This window comes from Pelmatolapia mariae, linkage group LG7 (assembly GCF_036321145.2).
Source record: "Pelmatolapia mariae isolate MD_Pm_ZW linkage group LG7, Pm_UMD_F_2, whole genome shotgun sequence".
In the NCBI taxonomy this organism is placed as follows: domain Eukaryota; kingdom Metazoa; phylum Chordata; class Actinopteri; order Cichliformes; family Cichlidae; genus Pelmatolapia; species Pelmatolapia mariae.
In genome coordinates this window covers 53694250-53713877 of record NC_086233.1, presented here as the reverse complement: position 1 = coordinate 53713877, position 19628 = coordinate 53694250, and the positions used below count along the sequence as shown (strand labels likewise).

Sequence of the window (19628 nt, the reverse complement as noted above, 5' to 3'; positions counted from 1 at the left end):
TGGCCGTATACTATCTTCTCCATTCACACAGACTGACGCAGTGGGATACAGAGTGGATGACAGGTGCTTAAAACACACATTACTTGTAAAGTTACAGCCTAATAGCAGCCGGCAGCTGCTGTCATGGACGCGCGAGGAGGCGCCTGCATGTGCAGCGCTGACCGCCTTTCCGTTTGTGTTAAAGTGAGCCGAGGTCTCCGAGGTCTTGGGAAGCTACAGTTCCAGGGACAGCGGGTAGATGGCACAATTTTCTTACATTTATGGACAGAGTGCAGTGAAGGCGTTTGCTTTAAGGAGAAGTGAAAGGCAATTTATTTTAATGGCGAAAGACAAAGTGGAGAAATGATCGCAAAATAAAACATTTAAAATAAAGAAAACTGCTACAGAATGGGAAAAAACAGTCTTGCATCTGCTGATTGAGCTTTCATCACCACTTTATAGTCAATGTGTAATATTAATAATAGTAATAATAGTAATAATAGTAATAATAATAATATTAATTATTTTTTCCTCTGTCTTCAAAGCCCGTGCGTTAACATAAGAGGCAGGTGCCCCAAGCTGCTAAGCCTTTGACTTGTAGGCTAGATTGTAAATGAGCTGCGGTGCCTGAACCTATATGGAATAAAGCGCATGCAGTATGGGATAATTTGTCATAGTGATAGTGCCAAGGTGCAAATAATGTGCATATGTGCATTTGTGGCTTAACTGCGCAGACATGTACTTGTGTGCTTTCGTGTGAAGTAGACAGCGGAAGAGCAAGGGAATGCAAACCATATCCTTATCTTATTAAACAAATAGCGCCACTAATAGCCCATGAGCCCTAAATAAGTTCTAAGCTTCTGTGTGTAAAACCCCAACAAACTAACCGAGCATTAAAGACTCTTGTATACATGCCACAGCCTCGTAGCATCCTCAGCAGGCTGCAGAATTTTTCTTTAAACTTTTGCTTATAGGCAAAACCAGCTCGCGTGTCAAACAGTTGTCACGTCACGCAGACGTAAATAAAAGTGACGTCGCAGCAAGTTACACCTTGTTGGTTTTTTCCCCTGTATAATGCTAATAAATGGACAGAAGTAGAAATTATGGAGTCCAACATAGATCCAATAAGTCATAAAAAAAAATCTGTCACCTCAAATCAATCCGGTCAGTGTCGAAATCCAACCGGTCAAGACCCACTCGAAAGCTTTACTTTGACATACGTGGGTGAATTCTGCATCCCTCAAAGTGTTCACCCCCTGCTAACACTGTGAATGGTAAAAGTTTTTTTCTTTCTTTTTTTTTGAGTGGCCGGGGTTGCTCTACTTTAAACACTCTGTCCAATTAACTGATGATCGCGTGTAGCGAGATGTCCACCTTTAATTATCAGTATGGGCTTAGTTTGGCCCCAGTGTAGGCTATACCTCAGGGACAGCTTGGTTGGACAAACAGGGGAAGCACCACTGTATGGATAAATAGCGCTTTCAGCAAGAAGCCAGTGATAAAAGAACATCAGCGCCACATTATAATCATCATTTTCTTCATTATCAACAGCAACACAACCACACAGGCGCACTCACAGATACACACCAGCAGCAGCGGCAGGGAAAAAATGTGGTGAAGTTGGCTTTCATACCGATCCTGATAAAGCTTCTGCACAACAAGGCTAATTCTACTTCAGACTTAACTTCCAACTAAGCCAATACTAATAATAATTATAGGGCAAACGGTTTTAGCGTCAGAGTGCGTGTAAATAGCTGGCACTGTAAACCTTTACATCCACTTCTCGAGTTTCTCACACACATAACAGCAACGATAACGATGATGTGCATTATGCCGCCTATAGTTCAGGAAGTTCTGGTAGTGTTGATGAAGCCCAGGGAATCGGTTGGAAGTAAAAATAAAAAGCAGAGCATAATAACCTAAACGACTGCCAGCGATAGAAAGCAATTCTATATTCATGAAATCATTCAAAGCGGTTTCCCTTTCAATACGATTTATCTTATTTTGATACTATGCATGATGTACAGGCTCCTATATAAATTCCGCCCATTAATATTTATGCGAGCGTACAAAGGTGAAACTTTATTCCGCAGATAAAGCGGTGGGAAGGCAGGGTTTGGTATTTCCTGCACTATGGTCGCAGTCCCGTGTGAGGGCGGGCTACTGTTATGAAATGTTATTATCTATTGAGGCACTGCGCCTTATTACAAGTGGTATCCCATTTCTGGGCTTTAACAGACAGCAACCTTGAATCCATCATTTTCCAAACAGTTTGGTAATTTAGAGATCGGGATTTAGGAAATATAACCTTATAGGAAAATTAAAAATAAAAATAAAAAAGGGGGTGGGGGGGGGGTTAAGGTACTGAGCGGGCCTGTTGCCGGATTGATTAATTATTTTGTAATTCATTAATCACTTTCAAAGGGCAAAAGGGCAACATCCTGCTACAGCAAATTGACTCCAGTCATCCCCCCTTCCCCCTCCACCACCACCAGCACCACCTTCAACCGACCACACACACCCCACGCGCGCACGCGCGCGCACGCACACCCATACAAGGACAAGTTCACACATAAAGTTTGGGAAGTTAAAAAAAGAAACCATGAAAAACTGGTGTTTTCAAATTCATAAATTATAATTTAATACCAAGAACAAATTTACAGCAGAATGCTTGTTTACAATAAGCTAACACAAACAAACAAGAATTGTGTTCAACTATAAACTTTCACACACACTCACATATATCACTTGCAATTAATAATAATAATAATAATAATAATGATAAAAAAAGTATCTATACGTTATCAATACCCTGCAGTCATATATTTTTATATATTTATATAAAAACGTGGGTCAGTTTAAACTGTTCATAATTACAATCATGTATCATTCTCTGGTCCATATGTGGCTCCGAACAGCCAAAGATCAGTGTTCAATCAGTGATCCCTTTTAATTCAACCACAACATGGTGTTTTTTTGTGTTTTTTTTGTATGTGTGTGTTGAAGAAAAGCCTCAAAACAAGGACAAAATTGCTAGCTTCCAAACGCACACACACGCGCACGCACTCACACACACACACACACACACACGTTCTCGCACACGCGCATGCACACCACGGCACCTGTCAGAGACCAAAAGGAGCCATAACACTAAAGTTAAAATATCAGCTCCTTTTTTTTTTTTTTTTTTTTTTTAGATTTTTTCTAAATTTTTTTGTCCCCAAACCTGCTCACCCTGTTTAAGTCTGTAGCCTAATAATGAACGTCGTTTCTTTTCTTTTTCTTTTTCTGTTGCTTTAAATACAAGGGCTAGTGTACTGAATGCACAGATTATATCTATACAGTCCAAAAAAAGAGTGAAAGAAAGAGAGAAAAACATTTACATTTATATATCAAAGGTAAAATAGGTTAGCGACCTGTGGCCATGCATTCACAGTCTAAATATACATGAAAAAGAAAACATTTGTAGTAATATGTATATACATTAAAAACATAACTTTCAGTGCTACTAGCTAAGTCTGCCACTCAATTTTGAAGACGTTGTATTACCGAGAAGAAAAAAAAATGGCAACCACAGATTTTTCTTAATCACATATACTTTGTATGAAGGAAAAAACTCGTTGAAATGAATTGACCTATATTTACAAGAATACTGCCTCTAATCAGTTTTTTCAAGTGAAATACATGACTGAAGTTTCATATCTAATTGTGTCCCCCCCCCAAAAAAAAAAAAATGTTGTAGGCCTACTTTAACAACGTTTTGATAAGAAATCACACTATGCTTGTCAGGCACTTAATGCTTGAAGTGAATAAAGGGTGACATTTCAGGGACGCTGTAATAATACTGCTATTAAACACTACTCTGGCTAGGCTTCAAACTTTTATGACCCTTGACCTCTCCAACTTTTTTTTTTCTTCAAGCAAGCCAACTATGCTTTCAGTACAGTTTTCAGCTTCTGCAAAAGCTCTTAAATGCGCATGTACTGCATTTAGAGCAACCTATTTTACATACCTTTTAGAACAGCAGGTCTAGGCAACATCTAAAAATTTCCTTTTTAAGAAAAAATATTATTATTATTGTATCCAATTGGGGAACTGAAGCCAAATATTCAGAGCTGGATGAAACTGGGAAGATTATTCGCCAAATAATTAAAATCGTGTAAAGCCCTCATGTCTGTCAGCGTCAAACTAATTAATTTAAAAATTTAAGAGAGCTTATGCAGCTTTAGTTAAAAGCAGGAGTGGAAAACAAAAGTGGATCCTGTAACTTCATAGTAATAAAGAGCGAAGTGTTTCCGCTGGGTCATAAAGTTTAACATGAACTCCAAAAAAGAAAAAAAGAAGAAGAAGAAGAAAAAAAAAAACTCCCTTTTGTCCAGATTGGTCATCCTAACAACATAAGTGCGTTTGCAGCGTTAAGCCTAGATCATAAGCCTATTCTCCTATTGCTGTGGTTTTAATTCTTTTTAGAACTTTTTTTCCTTTCTTTTTTTTCATTATTTCACCTTTTTCAAAATAAACCATTGTCTTAGAAAATAACACCACCTGTACTACAGAAATCACATAGGCCGGTTTGGAACCAGAAAGGAGGAACAAAGAAAGTACAAAACACAGCTATACATGGACACAGGACAAGTCATCTGAGAAAAGAAAATTCACGTTTCGTATTTTCCCTTTCTCCAGTTTCTCTTTTAACCCAAATTTTCATTTTTAAATGCACTTAATACTTAAAATTTCCTCACACGGATCAACAGAATCCCCTTTCCCTTTTTTCTCATTTTCTTCTTTCATTAAAAAAAAGGATCGAAGCAGGTTGTTCTGCATGAACACTGGGAGCATGTATCTGCCATTTTGAAAGTTCAATGGATGTCTCAATTTTTTTTTTTTTTTGAGTAGGGGGGGAATTCACAGTCATTTACGTCAATGTCTTTCTTCATGAAAGCCAGCCCCGTGTAACAGCCGGTTGTTTTTTTTTTTTATTCCTTCCACAAAAGCAGCTATAATCATTGTAGTCTCGCAGCCCCCCAACCCTACCTTTTGTTTGTTCGTCGCCTTCTTGGTTTACTGAATTGGCATGTAAGGCCAGTTAAAACTGCTCCCCGAAAGCAACATATCCCTGATGAGAGTTTCAATGGGGGTTTTACCTACCAATCGGACGAAAAATAATTGTTCTATGACCGAGGAAGAGACTGTGCGGAGGGAAGGCAAGCGGAGTAACAACTTCCCAAACCGTGTTGGCTGGTTGGGATACTGGCTCCGGACATATTCCTCCAGGGCGCACTGGGACTTCTCCTGCAAACTTTCCACATGGGCCACATCTGAGAGCCCACAAGCATCTGAGAGGGGGGAAAGCAAATAAACATTAATAAAGTGTAACCTAAAGTGTTTCTCTCACTAGGAGCTTTTTCCCACTGTGGTGATACACTACAGCGAAAATTGATAGCCTGTCACATAAAAAAAAAAAAAAAAATCAATTATTTGCAGAATAAAAATCTCAACATTACATGTAAAAGTGTAGCTGAACGGTCTCAAGGCTTGATTTAATAAATATCGATTTAAAAAATAATAACAAATTATTATATGACAATAATGCAATAACCATAGCATTACGCTAAGCAAATAATGTAAGGCACCATTAACCAAAATACGCTTCAGCATGCATGCCAATTTATTTTGTTGAAACTATTTACTTTGATTTTTCTTTTCTTATTTGCGTGTGTTTAATTTATGAAAAAAAAAAGGGGGGGGGGGGGTACTTGCCATCTTACAGGGGCAGATAAAAATGAGAGCCTTGCTTCCCTCGTCATATTAATTCTGTTTCTCCTTTCGTCGCTATTATTATCTGGATTTTCCCCGATAAAGCCATTTAAAAGTGAACTAAATAATTAAGCATATTCATAGTTAAAGACTGTGTTTCAGATGGGCCTGTATCTTTCACAGTCAGAGGCAGTGCGAGGTAGAGAGGGGTGGGGGTGAGGGAGGAGAGAGGGAAAGACAGGGAGACCTACTGACCTTTAGTGAGCAGAGATTTAGCTCGCGAGAAAAAAAAAAGGGCCCATAGCCTACGGAGCTGCCGTCATACTATACCATCGGAGACGCAGAATCACTATCTATGCTGCTGCATGTGGGCGGCAGCTGATAATGTGCCAAAAACGCTTGTACGCACATTGGGTAAGTTTGTAAAGTTGATGCATGACAACAACCAAACCACCAAAGTAGCAAAGGCGTGTCACTCAGGCTACAGCACACAGCTCACGTTCAAGCCTCCGGGACTCAGGTATGGAGGAGACAAATTAAGCCATCGTGGACGTGTAAAGCCTTGACAGTAAAATTCAATGACATGAACTGTGATTTTATTTCAGAAAGGGCTAACTAACCAGCCACCATGAGCTCACTTGAAGATTGCCACAGCTAAATGAAATACAAAGACTGATGGCTTGCAGGTATGGTATCATTTCAAAGACATGCATTCAGTCGTCGGTGAAACCTTGTAAATCTCTTCCCTACTTTTTTTTTCTTTTAATTTTTTTTCTTCTCCTTTAACGGTGTAGCTAATGTAACAAAATAGCCGGGAAGTTTGGGTTATGTTTAGGTCATGACCCAGTTCTCGAGCGAGTCCAGAGACGCCCTGAATCTTACAAGGCGGAGAGAATATTTCTGCAAATAAAAATTAAAGCCGCCCCTCTTGTCACTGCGCAATTTCACACAATGCTGTTAGACTCTCTCATTTTTGCAAATATATGGGTGTCCATGTTTTTTATTTATTTATGTATTTTTTATGGTAGCACATGTATGCCACCTAAATGACAAGGAAGCGTTGAAACCTGGGCAGTGCTTTTACTGTGTGCAAATGGGACATTAGGCTTGTCTTTCTTTTTCTATTCCCCTCCCCCTCGTAGCCTGACATCATTTATATCTGTCATTTCCTACAAACAAGACGTGGGGTATACACACAATGATAAATGGCCGAAAAGCCCAAGTGTAGAAATTCATCTGCAGGCTATTTGAGTCTCCAAAAGAGTTCTAATATCTCGATTTTATGATGCCTGAAGCAATTATTGCGGAGTTATCAGTTTTATTTAACTCGAGCTTAATTTGCAGTGGGTTTTATGTGTGTGTGTGTGTGTGTGTGTGTGTCTGGGCATACTTTCCTCTGATTTGTTGTTCATTTAAACCAAGATAGATCTGGTGTGGTCATTCCACCATTTTCATTTTATCCTAGCGCATGTGTCTGATAAATCAGTTGATCAATCGAGTGATTTTATAATTGAGTAGCCTAGGGTCTGTCTGAAAGCCCTTGGCCATGAAGGCAGCATAGGTGAACGTTTAAGTACAGCGTTCATCTAATACAAGCAACAGCATCTGGCCAGTGCTAATATATTTAGGTCAGCGTTGATTTAGCTGATGTCAGTGTGCAGGTTAGTGACATTCACACACACTGAACTTGAGTGAGCAGTCTATTGTCTTACCTGTGGTGAAGAGCACAATTGCCTTTAAGCAGCTATATTCAGCAGAGTCAACGTGCAAAGCTTTGAGCTTTTCCACTTGTTCTTGGAAGATCCTAATGTGGTCCATAAAGGCCACCACTCTGTCCGCAGACATGGGGGAGGCGTGAAGGCCAGCCGCCGCTAGGAGAGGAGCCACATGCAGGGGCATGGAGCACTGCGCGGCGTTGAGCACAAATAACTCACTCCACGTCAACCTCAGCAGAGCCACCTGGTCTGTGATCTGAAGGTCTGGAAAGAAGGGAATATTCCTGGCCCACTCCACGGCACTGAAGAGCATCCTGGCTGCTAGTTCACAAATGTTCTCGATACCCATTATGTTGTTGGGTTGCATGCACTGACTGCCATACCGGGACGTCGGGTAGGGCTCCGCTCTCAACAGAAGAGAGATATATCCGGATAAGTAGGAATGGCAGTGGAGTGGGTCTCCATTTGTCAAGGCGAACTGACCGTGGTGTGGCTGTGTGGGTGGCACCCGTCCCCTTTGCACGGCTGCAGTAAAAAGAGAAACTACAGATATTGAAGCCTGAATTCTACAAATGATCACAGACATTCTGAGCATTAAGGGTGGCTGTTAAACAGTACAGTATTTTAAAGTGCAGAAAACTGAAATCTGAACGCCAGGCTGTTTACTAGCCTGTGCAGGATCAAAACACACACACACACACACACATTATTGCCCGAGTTTAAAAAGAGAAAAGACACAGTGCCTTGATAATAAAGGGGCTGTAGTGTGAGAAACCGTACACTGAATATACATATATATAAATTTAAAAAAAAAACAGGGATGCGCTTTAAACACAATTAAGACAAGCCTCGCACATGTCTAGCTTTAAATTGTTGTTATTCAGCAACAGCAACATGAGCTGGCTGTGAAGGAACACAAAGAGGGCAAGGGAGACCTTGCATGTTTAACCCTTAACCTACTTAGCAATCCATCTCGTTTTACCCCATACACGAAGGCCTATTTTAGACTAAAATTCAGATAATTTCTCCGGGTTAGACGGAGCGCGGTCGTTCTTTTTTTAAACGCACAGTGTCACGCTAATGTCCAGCTTAAGACACAGAGAACAAGGCAAGCGGCAAGATGTGGAGATGTAGCCAGAACACGCTATCTCTTAATTCGCCACTCGCCATAATAGCGCAGAGGGCTATTGTATCATAAATTCAACACAGATGTATCTCTACGGCAGTCACGGTATCACATTATATTCGGCAGCTTCAGTTTGGCCACGGGTGGGTTCGTATTTGTCAAATGCAGAGCTATAACGCACTGGCGCTAGACACTGTAATGCATGGCTAAAAGGAACATCCGGAGAGCCCCGTCTCGACCACAGGCAGAGAGCGGCTCCATTGCGTGCTCCAGCCGCACAACCTTGGAGGGAATAGTCGGGAGAGGAAACATGCTGTGGGGGCGACATGATATGGTTCGATGTCTAAAACCTACAAACGCACAAACACACACATGGATAAGAGAACAAAAAATCCCAATACCTTCCCGTCTCATGCCGACTTTAAGGCATTTTTTGAGGCGGCAGTACTGACACTGATTGCGGTGGTGTTGGTCGATTGGACAATTCCTGTTGGCACGGCATGTGTAAGTGAGGTTCCGTCGTACGCTCCGTTTGAAGAAGCTCTTGCACCCCTCGCAAGTAAACTGGCCATAGTGTTTGCCACTAGATTTATCCCCACAGACCACGCATTCAATGTGCTGTGGCTGTTTCTCCGACTGCTGCGACGTCTGGTTCGTCGGCGTGGACTGTGTGTTGTTCGGGGGTCCTTGGACCGGAGTCTGAGGGGTCGGAGGGGCGACCTGAGAGGCTGTCAAATTCAACTGGCCTGCTTGAGGTGTGGGAAGAGATAGTCCTCCTTGGGTTTGCGAGGAAAGGGTGCCTTGGGTGTCAGCCACATCGTCCTGGGAGCCTCTCCACACTACCATTGCCATATCTATCAGTCAACGTAAAGAAACTTTTTGTCTGCCGTTTTGGTGTCGCGGTGAATAATGTCTCAAGGAAACGCGGTAAACTGTGATTAACAGTCGGACACACAAAATGCCAGATCTAGCCTACGCTGAATCCAGTCTGAATCTCCCGAAAACTGTCGATTTATTGCTGTTGGAGACGTTGCCGAAGCACGTTTTCAAAACTGATGCGATGGCGAGCTGAGTCGCTGCCTTGCGCTTAAAGGCCAAGTCCAGGGGCGCTTACAGTCAGCCATCCAGTACACCCATCAATGGGAAAAGGTGGGTTAAATATTCAAAAATAACCAACCGAGGTAGCATGGGCTAGTCAGTGGATGATGGAGCAGGTTGATAAGACCGTGCTCGCAGCAGCATAAAACAATTAGTGAGCACACTGTAGCAGCTACTATCAAGTTCCAGCACAAGTCTTGGAGAAAATCACCAACTGGGTAAAAAAAAAGAAAAGAAAAAAACTGCGTCTTCTTCCTTTTCTCCTTGTGAGGTAGCGCCAGCAAGCGCGCAGCTGAAGCCAATGTTTTGAGAGCTTGGAATATGAAGACAACTCTCCCCCAAAAAAGCGAAAGCACTAAAACAAAAAACATAAAAAAACAAGGATCACAACCTACAAACCTCCTCCGTGCACTGAAAAATAATAGGAAAAAGGAGAAGAGAATCAAAGTGATCAAATATGTTAAAAAGGCGGAGGTTAGGAAGTGATTTGCGATTGGTAGGAGCCGGGCTGGCAGAATGCTTTCTCTCTGATCAGCTCACTGAGCTCTCTATATAGTGAACTTTGACACGACTGCTGCAACTTAGCACACGTTACCATGGAGATCTGCTGCCATATAAGGAAGGAGAGTGTGTTTGACTGGTCAGAGCTCAGGGACCTCCCCCTGAACCCCATTGGCTAGTCGGCACTTGTGCTACTTGGTACCTTGCCAGAGCCAGCATGGAGGTCGAGAGGGCCGCTTGGTCCTAAAAAGAGACGCTTTTCGGAACGAGTATTCACTGATAGTCACTCAAATCACCCAGACTATAAGGTATACTCACATGCAGCCTGGTAAAGCTTTAGCAATTTCAAGGGGGGGGGGAAAGGAAAATATCAATAATTCAATGCACTGCATCGTGTCGCGCTACAGTATATCCGGTAACCCTATAACAAGCTGAAATATACAAGAAGATAGGATTTAAAAAAAAAAAAAAAAAAATTCTCATCCCTGAGACACAGATGCACCTTCTTGGCATGATCTGTGTTCATTACAGTCTTGATCCTTTAGGTATGTGGATATAAAGACAGACTCCACTGCTGAATGAATGAAAAAACAACACACAAAAGAAACAAAAAAGGCTTTCGCTCTGTGTGATGGGCTACGTTAATTTAAGACTGGTGATGCTGTTATCTAGACCAAATAACATGTTTATTATTATTGATAATAAATGCACATAAAAAATCAAAACAAGTGTAGGCTTCGATTTGTCTTTCCATGCACACTGTAAAACCAGACACCGAATAAGGTCGCTCCCCATTTAAAGAAGAAGAGAAGAAAACGCCACCTGGATTTCTTTATTTCTCATTTTAAACAAACCTCTATATTTCTACCAGGCTAATAGTACATATTAGTGCTTTCTAATCGTACCAGGTGCTACACATCACAATCCACATCTCTCGTGAAATCGTCGCTATCACCTAGTGAAATCATCCCACAGCTCGCCGTTGCCTAACAAAAAAATCCCGCAAGTCACAAATATTAATCATCTGCATGGTCAGGAGGTCCAAAAGCATGATTTCTCCAAAGACAGTTTTGTCTGTATATGTGGTCAGAGCTTGAGACGACTACAGCTTTAAATGCGGAGCACAATTAAAATGTCACTCGAGGTCAAAGGCCATGCCCTTCATTTTAAGGCTAGGGTGAAAGTAGAGTCCCCGTATTGACACGCCACACAAAAACGATACCTTAATACTTGTCGGATTTTTGCTCACTAAAATAAATAAAATGAAAACATCTTCTTTTAATGACGATTAGAAACAAAGTAAACGATGCTGTGTTTGTAACAAGGGGGAGAATGGATGTGCCCACATGGTTAATAATAATAATAATGTATTATTATTGATATTTGTATGTATTTAAACGGGGCTGATTCACTTTCACCGTGGCCTGAGGCTATCAAACTTGAACTGCAGGTAAAACTTTACAGAGCCCTCCAGATGAACCTACAGCCCGGTCACTGTGTTAGCCTGTAGAGAGAGCAGCAGCAGCAGCAGCAGCAGCATGCATGCATTGTCCCAGGATCTATTACAGTATATGGGTGCCCCCTAGCGTATGAATTTTTTTTGCTTCAAATAAGATTCAATTTAGAGGAGCCGTCGGACACGGAAACCGATTCAGTCTGCTCTCTCGCATCGACCAAACTAACGAGCACCATTTTAAACTGATGACTGTTTGTTTAAATTCTGTTTTACATGACTTGGACGGCAAACCTTTGAGAGTTGCCAAAGTTGGATTTACTTTTTGCCACTTCAGGCAGTCCCAGCGGTGGTATATAGACCAATTGTGTCTTTATTCTAGAACAAATTAGCCGATTATATTTTGTCTGCATTACTATTTTGTCGGTTTTATTTACAGATCCCGTGAACATGGAAAGTCTGTAAATAAAATACTCCGCAAGGTACTGGCTTATCGAGGACCCAGTTTTGCTTCAAATGGTAAGTATGCGATTTGTATGCTTTATTATGATAAATCAGCAATGTTGCAATGCTTTATCCTTCTGCTCACAATTAAATCTCATATTAAATAGGCTCATCTCTTGAAATAAAAGACGTATGCTGCAGACGGAGCATAACGTAGACTACATATATACGATGCTTCTACAATGCGCATTGACTACGGACGACTCCGTCAGTCATCTCTGCCTATTATCGCAGCGTTAATTTATATGACGAATCGCATCAAGCCCAACTAGTTTGCAAACACCCATTCATAAAGTTACCCGATAGTGATAGTGAGGCAGGAGGCTGTATTCTTATAGTAACAAACCTACCAAATGCATATGTTGCTGATTCGTCCGTAGCGGGATGCATCTTCTCTCTTATTCAGAATATATTTAGTCTTCTCTTTTTCGACACAGTGCTCAGACTGAAGCTGGCAAAGCTTCCTCTCCAACAGACGGGATCAGACACAAAAAGCACGCTGTTTATTGGAAAATTGCAATGTCTGATCATGCAAAAACTTTGGAGAGCCAAAACAAACAACTGATTCACGTCATGTGTTGTTAGGCGAGAGACTGGAAATATAAGTTGACGTGTCGTCCGAGCAGAATATCATTTGATTGCCTCTGGAAATGATAAGTAAGCTTTACAGCAGGCAGAGAGAGAGAGAGAGATCCTGTGCGCCTTTTTCTCTCCTACAGTAATATGGCCAAAACGCGCTCGTACGCCGCTGCTTTGTGTGGGCTATTGAGGAGAAAGGGAGGGGGTGAAGTCAGAACAGACACCTGTCTTTAAGTATGGCGAGCAAGCTTTATGAGATTTTGCATATTAGGAAATATATGGAGAAAGCAAGCCAAGACGCAATATCAGCCAAGCTATTATTAAACACGTAAAAATTAATTCAGCATAAATAATTTAATAAATGCTCTAACTTTATCCTACAAAATGCTAATACATGAATTAATATTATTATTATTATTATTATTATTATTATTATTATTATTATTATTAATAGTATTAAGAAATATGTTTGCGTCAGTAATGACATAAAAGGGTAATTAACCTTTTAGCAGATACTCCTTTAGCATGTATGCATTAGGCAGATAGTAGGAAGGCCTATATATAAATTATGACTGCCCAATGAACCACGCGTAAATATGCACAGAAATTTGCGCACTATTTTCTTAACGCATAAACGTTCCCACAGCAGCACAACTGCTTAACTATTAGACCCCCCACTTCAGAACTCTTGTCCTGCAGTTTTTCTTAATTCGCGGATTTAAAAGTTTCCTGTGTGATTTGTACTGGTTCTCCTTTTCAAGCAGAGGATAAAAGCAGTATATGCTCAGCAAGCCTGCATGCACATAACAATTGCGCTGCCCAACGGGATCAGTATCGATTAAGAGGAGACAGAGGATGTCGCCTGCACTAAATATTTACTGATCACAGACAAATAGCTAGATCTTTAACGATTTCCCATGCTCTGGCAGGGAGAAAGGACTAAATCACTTTATTATTGTTAGTAAAACAAAGCACAGTCTCTGGAACACGGGACAGGAGATGTGCTGATTGGAATGATTGCAGTTAAATTAATCGATAGCGAGATAGACAATTCTTGAGATTTACGGGCGTGCAGAGGAAAAGCTTTCCCTCCAGTATCAGGTTAAACTGGGAAGTGCGCTCCGACGTGATTATATTCTGCAAAACGTTATAGACATATACTAAAAACCGAATTTAGTTTAAAAAAAATTTAATTCCTACAAATATGCTTCTAAAACGCACCAAGATCTAAAAAAGAAAATTGAACTGCTGACGGCCAAAGAGCTCTCTCACACTTGTGCTAAAAGTCAAAAATGAAAAAAAAAAGTTGACTTTAATCTTCCTCCACCAAGTCCTTCATGCAGATAGAGGGATACTGACCCGGAGGTCTCCAAGTTCCCGGCCTGATTAACCCTTCCAGACCCGAGCAGGAGCAAAGGTTAACCAGGCTAATCAACTTCAAGAGTCTGATTGAATTAGATGACTGTGTGGAATCAAGACAGAAACTAAACTGTGCCGCTTAAAAACACCCCGAAGAGAGATATTGGTCATGTTTTTGCCCACAATTTAAATCAAACTATCATAAATGAAGAAAGAATTTCAGATAACTTATAAGCTGATTATTTTCTAGTTAAAAAGGCAGCACGTCAAAAAGATTACAAGCATAACACACACATTAGTATAAAAAACAAAACAAAGAGCCAAAAAAAGAAACAAAAAAACAAAACAAAAAAAACTTAACACCTCCAAATTGTTTCTCCTTCATTTGATTATGGTGGATGTGTCCCATATTTCATGGGACTTTCATCTGTTGCATTGAATATCAATCGGTACCTTTTACCTCCGGTAAAGGTTGACTCTTTGGAATGGTAGGTCTTTGTGATATTATGGGTAGGGAAAAAAGAAACAAACCAAATATTCAAATTTTTTATTTTATTTTATTATTTTTTTACCCACATTATTACAGGACCAAAGAACAAAAAGGCAGCATAAGAAAAGTAGCATGATGTAGGGATATTTTAAGGTTTACATTTTTATGATAAATAAACAAACTTAACTTAATTACACCATTAATATAGAATTTGTTTTATTTTATTTTATTTCCTATGGCTTTTATCCTGACCAGACGTACACTGTAGTTTATTTTGATATGAATACTTTAATGGTTATATTGCTCTAAACAGGGATTTTGTAAGGTTTAAAGAGTACTGTGCTTGTTTTTCTGATGTAAATGTAATTTTAATTTAGTCACAAAAAACAGCATTCTACTACCTCCAGTAACAGCCCCTTATTATAAATGTGGTATGTGTGCAAGCAAGTTGACGGCATACGCGTGCAGGCAGTATAAAAGCATTTAGCTATGTGGAGTGTGAGGAAAAAGGTGTGTTTTAAAGTGTGTTCGTATAAGCAGACATGCATGTTTCAATTGAAAACCTTACATAGAGTTCATTCAGCGGCGTGGATCACTTTCTCTCTGTCTGCTTGCCCCAAGGGCCACTATCTAAAAAGGCAATAGATCCCAGATAGCTCACTGTGTTCAATTTGCCAATGACAGATTATAGTGCCAGTTTAAACAGATAGGGATCAATTTGTCTCAATGAATTCTTTAGGCTGACTGCCAGCATGCTCTTAATGTATTTGTAAATGCTTTTGGTTTGAATCATTGCTGTTAGGTTTAAAGTGATCAAAACTGTAGAGAGAGAAAGATGAGTGTTGTAAGCGATGTGTTGTTTTGGCTGCTAAAGACTGCATAGATGGAGCATGCATGATGATTACTTCAGGCAGCAGCATTGTAGCAGCAATGACCAGAGGGTCAATGGTTTAACTCCAAGGACTCGCTGGGAAAGTCTGGGTAGGGGAATTGTGTGATAAGTGCTCTCTAACCCCCAGAAACTGCTGCTGAAGTGCCCATCGGCCAAGCAGATTAAATCCCATCTGTCCCAGTGGAGCTGTACGGTGACCATCAGTACAACAGTGCAGTTGTACCAGGCACTTGTGATATGTGTCTCTTTGAGCCCGTCACTTTTCTTTTTGAAAGAGAAGAGTGGGCAGTCCGCTTGCTTCACACTTTTTTTTTCATGCACTCAGAGAGAAAAAGTTTGGGAGAAGAAAGAAGAGAGAAAGCCGTAGCAGCATTCAGTCTCGAGCCAGACGTGGCTCACATGTGGCCCCAAAGGCAGCAGACAGTGTATTGAATTACTGTAACTCAAGGTGTAATGTGGTAGCAGTGGGGGATATGTAAAAACTACACAAACGGATGTAGTGGAGGCTTACTTCAGCTTCACCTTACCGTTACAGCTATTCAGTGTTAAAGTGTGTTGTTTCTTTTCTTGAAGGTCATTTACAGTCATTTATAGCTATAACAGCAGCTTACATTCTCAAATGATAATCAGCCGGTATTTGATTAACCACTTATTTCAAACTGCTTCTGTTTTAAAAGCCTTGTATCTCCAGTTTAGTGATTTTCGTATATGTTCCTTCCTTACTGAATAACTTTAATGTTTGTAGCATGAGGTCTCGCATTTGTGAGATCTCGGAAATACACAGTTTTTATGTGATGGTCTACCACGTAAAGTTATGAGATAACCAGTTAAGCATTAATGTTTTATATGTTAGTCAAGAAGTTAATTAAATAGTATTGTGTATAATATCAATTTGCAACATTTGCCACTAATAAAGTTTTAAGATATGAGCTGTGTTTTGACTGCTTTTCTCTTTATAGCACCTACTGTATCATACATGTTAAGAATGAGGTTTTCCAGTTTTACTGTGATTGTTTGCCTTAAATCTATGAGCTATCAGTGTCTTGCTCTAGTAATTTTGCAGGATGCTTGGTTTTTTGGCACTTTTAAGGCGCTAACGATGCTCACTGAAATTAAGATAATAAAGTCCTATTCATTTTATATTTGAATGATATTCCTGTGGCGTTATTGTAAAAAAAATTACAATATCCTATACGCATCTCTTGTAATTTAATGATTAGGAGTAAAGTACAAATTAAGGAACGTTTTGATTATCCAACTACAGCTTCTGCAGTTTTACTCTAAGTTTCAAAACTGAGAAGCATTTGTCAGTTTTGAGATTTATGTGACTTACGGGGTTTTAACACAGTCGCACGTAAGCTGTAGCTGTGCAATATAACTTGAACCACTTCTGAACCCAAGAAATGCAGACTGAGAAATCAATCCAGAATAAATGTTCTGTCATCAAAATGCATGTCATTGTAAAAGCACTGCAGTCATTGATACTGTAACTATGACCAAAACCAGCAGTCCATGAATATCGACAATTTTAACCACATCTCCACAGACACTTATTCAGCATTCGTTATCAAAACATGTTCTATAATAGCAAATATTGCAATGCCACTTTTTAAAGTCACATTTAATCCACATTTGTTCAGTGGTCTATAAGGGAGGGAATAAACACAAGATGGAAGGTGAATGGGATCTGGAAAGACCTCCACATCGGTAATGACTCGACATAAGAAGAAGAAAATTTCATGACTTCGAGAGTGAAAGCCATTTGAAACCAAAAATCATGCATTGTTTATCTCAGTTACTTTATCTTCACACGAGGACATACAAGAGCTACTTTTAGCTTTATTTTAGAACGTGAGCCGCAACACTTACTGAGTTGAATATTAGACTTGTTTTTCTTACAATAAATTGAGAGGGGAGTTGTAAAAATGTTGTGATAATGTGCAGAGGTTGAAAAAAAGAATGTCTTATTGTGATATGAAATATATGTTGAACAGTGTGTATTTGATATACAAAGTTTTCAGATCAGTGTGTAGCAACTATATTTCGCTACCACACTTCTTATCCGCTAATGAATGAGGGTTGGGATTAGCATTTTGTTATTAATGCAAACTCTTGAACATACTACTAGAAGTCACAAAACAGTAAATGAATTCAGTATGTAGTACTTCAAGCTGTGCAGTAGCGGGATGATTGCCCAAAGGTAAAAGTGCATCTTCTAAATGTGAACTGTGAAAATAAACGAGCAAACAACTGTAATGTTAAACAAACTGACTGGAAATAACTATAGAAATAAAAAACTCTAAGTACCTGAAGATATCACAAATTCTATTCATGTGTTTTTGTTTTGTTTGTAATTGTCCATGAGTAATCTGTCCTTTTGTATGTAAAAGTATAAGAACACGGAGAGGAGGTGTAACTATTGTTGCTTTCTGGCATGTTTTAGTGTGACAAAATTAAACACCTGATGCTGACGCATGACAGCATTGTCTTTGACATCCCTCAGTTATATATTTTTTAAACAAGTACGATAATTTAATTCATTGTATTTTTTTTTAATACCAAGATGGCTTTTGGTTATATCATGGTAACTAGGCTACCCTAATTATCAGACCCTCAAATTAAGCAGCACCACAGACAATGGCGTTGCTTCAGCAGCATCCCCCCTAAATTATAATGATTTATGAGAGAATCATTTAGATAACTGCCACTGTGAAACCTTGATTATTTTGTATCCTTAGGCTAAGGCAGTCCTGTGTTTCATTATTTTGATTGTATTCAAACAGCATAAGTGCATTTTTATACTTTACATATCCACAGATAGCTTATTCAACAATTTTATATTTTGTAATTTTACAAATTACAATCCCGAAAAACAACAACTAACCACTACAGATTCATAGTATTAAGACCTTGGTGTATTTTACAGTCTGAAATGTGACTTATGTTTAATTCATCAATATTCAACAGGTACAGGAAATAATTATAGAAATAAAACACAGCTCTGAAACCAAGATGCTGGTGAACCAACACAAAACACTTGTGACTTAATCAGCTTTGGTGAATCACAGTCAGAGATACATCTGTTTGCGGATCAATCGACAGGCGTAACAGAGCTGTAAACAACAATGGTGGCTGCAGAGCGAGTCTGTGCAGCCATAACGTCTGGCACACGGGAACTGGAAAGCAAGAAAGCAAACAGAGAACAAAAATGAACTTATTAGCTAAGTGTAAATATCAAAAAGATGAGAGTTACTGCGTGATCACCACTGTCTTTATACCAAAAACAAATGTTATAAACTGGTGTAATTTCCATGACAACAGCTGGCACAGGAGTGTGTGTCCTCAGGCAAAACAGTAGAAAGAAAAAAGAAAAAAGAAAAGCGGTGGCCACACATGTTTTGTCCTGTATGTGTGGGGAAGCCTCATCTGGCTTGCAAAGGAGAAGTATCAGCAGGAAAAAAAACAACAACACAAATATGTCTTGAAGCCAACAACAAAAACCTTCAGCTGGTGCCCATTAAATTACTAATTGAGTAAAGAAAGGTTCAGGGCAGTGCTGTACTGGTACTGAGGTGGTAACTTAAGTTCATAGTTAGCAGTAGGAAATCACCACAGTACTGAGTCGAACCCTTCTTTCTTTTGATTTTACAATTCTGTCATCTCATAGCTTTAAAAAAAATCATCTCTGAATCCTACGCATTTCTCATGTTACTACAATGTTCCAGCTTCTGTGATTTCAAGAGGAATTTCCAAATTTTACTTGGCTTTACCTCATTAGTAAAGCAGATGAAAAGACCAGGCAACCAAATATAGTTTATCCATATTGTGTAGTTAATGGCAGTCAGCTTGGTACTGTACAGTGGTGCTTTAGCACTGTGCCTAGCAGCAACAATCCTCCTGGCTGTTTGGCCTTGGATAATATAATAACTTAATTTTGAAATAGATTCTTCAATTGAACAAGCTTTTAGTAGCTTTCAATTAACACAATAACTTATATTCATTCACTTTTTTTGAACAGGTGTGCACTATGAACTATGCTTTTGTATGCTTATTTTTTTAATTCACTATTTAAAAGATAAAGCCCTAACAAACAGCGGTACATCTCATAGCTACGTGCTCTTTGGCACACACCGCCTCACATATTTACTTGTTTAGTCTCTACAATACAATCAGGT

The 19628-nt window shown here is 39.6% G+C and overlaps 1 protein-coding gene and 1 long non-coding RNA gene across 4 annotated transcripts; one reads left to right on the top strand and one right to left on the bottom strand.

The window, feature by feature from the left end:
- Window positions 1-2601: 2601 nt before the first annotated feature.
- On the bottom strand, window positions 2602-10232 carry nr2f2 (nuclear receptor subfamily 2, group F, member 2). Of its 2 annotated transcripts, none has more exons than XM_063479712.1 (3): window positions 8979-10232; window positions 7449-7994; window positions 2602-5315 (listed from the first exon to the last, which is right to left on the bottom strand). In XM_063479712.1, exons 1-3 carry the CDS (start codon window positions 9427-9429, stop codon window positions 5041-5043), a joined length of 1272 nt encoding a protein of 423 aa, XP_063335782.1. In that variant the 5' UTR covers window positions 9430-10232; the 3' UTR covers window positions 2602-5040. The 2 variants fall into 2 exon arrangements, with proteins under 2 accessions (XP_063335782.1, XP_063335783.1); XM_063479713.1 differs by having other exon boundaries at window positions 7449-7976.
- A 1582-nt stretch (window positions 10233-11814) lies between these two features.
- Window positions 11815-17804, top strand: LOC134631419 (uncharacterized). 2 transcript variants are annotated; one of them, XR_010094396.1, is made up of 3 exons: window positions 11815-11981; window positions 12069-12148; window positions 15581-17804. It is a non-coding gene; the product is annotated as an uncharacterized LOC134631419 (long non-coding RNA). The 2 variants fall into 2 exon arrangements; XR_010094395.1 differs by having other exon boundaries at window positions 15779-17803.
- Window positions 17805-19628: the final 1824 nt, after the last annotated feature.

Excerpts from the sequence above, each read along its gene's own strand:
- nr2f2 (XM_063479712.1), bottom strand. The coding sequence starts at position 9,429 with ATGGCAATGGTAGTGTGGAGAGGCTCCCAGGACGATGTGGCTGACACC. Across the intron at positions 7,995-8,978 it reads AGTCGGCATGAGACGGGAAG|TTTCTCTTTTTACTGCAGCC; the intron begins GTATTGGGATTT and ends CAATATCTGTAG. Across the intron at positions 5,316-7,448 it reads AATTGTGCTCTTCACCACAG|ATGCTTGTGGGCTCTCAGAT; the intron begins GTAAGACAATAG and ends CCCCCCTCTCAG.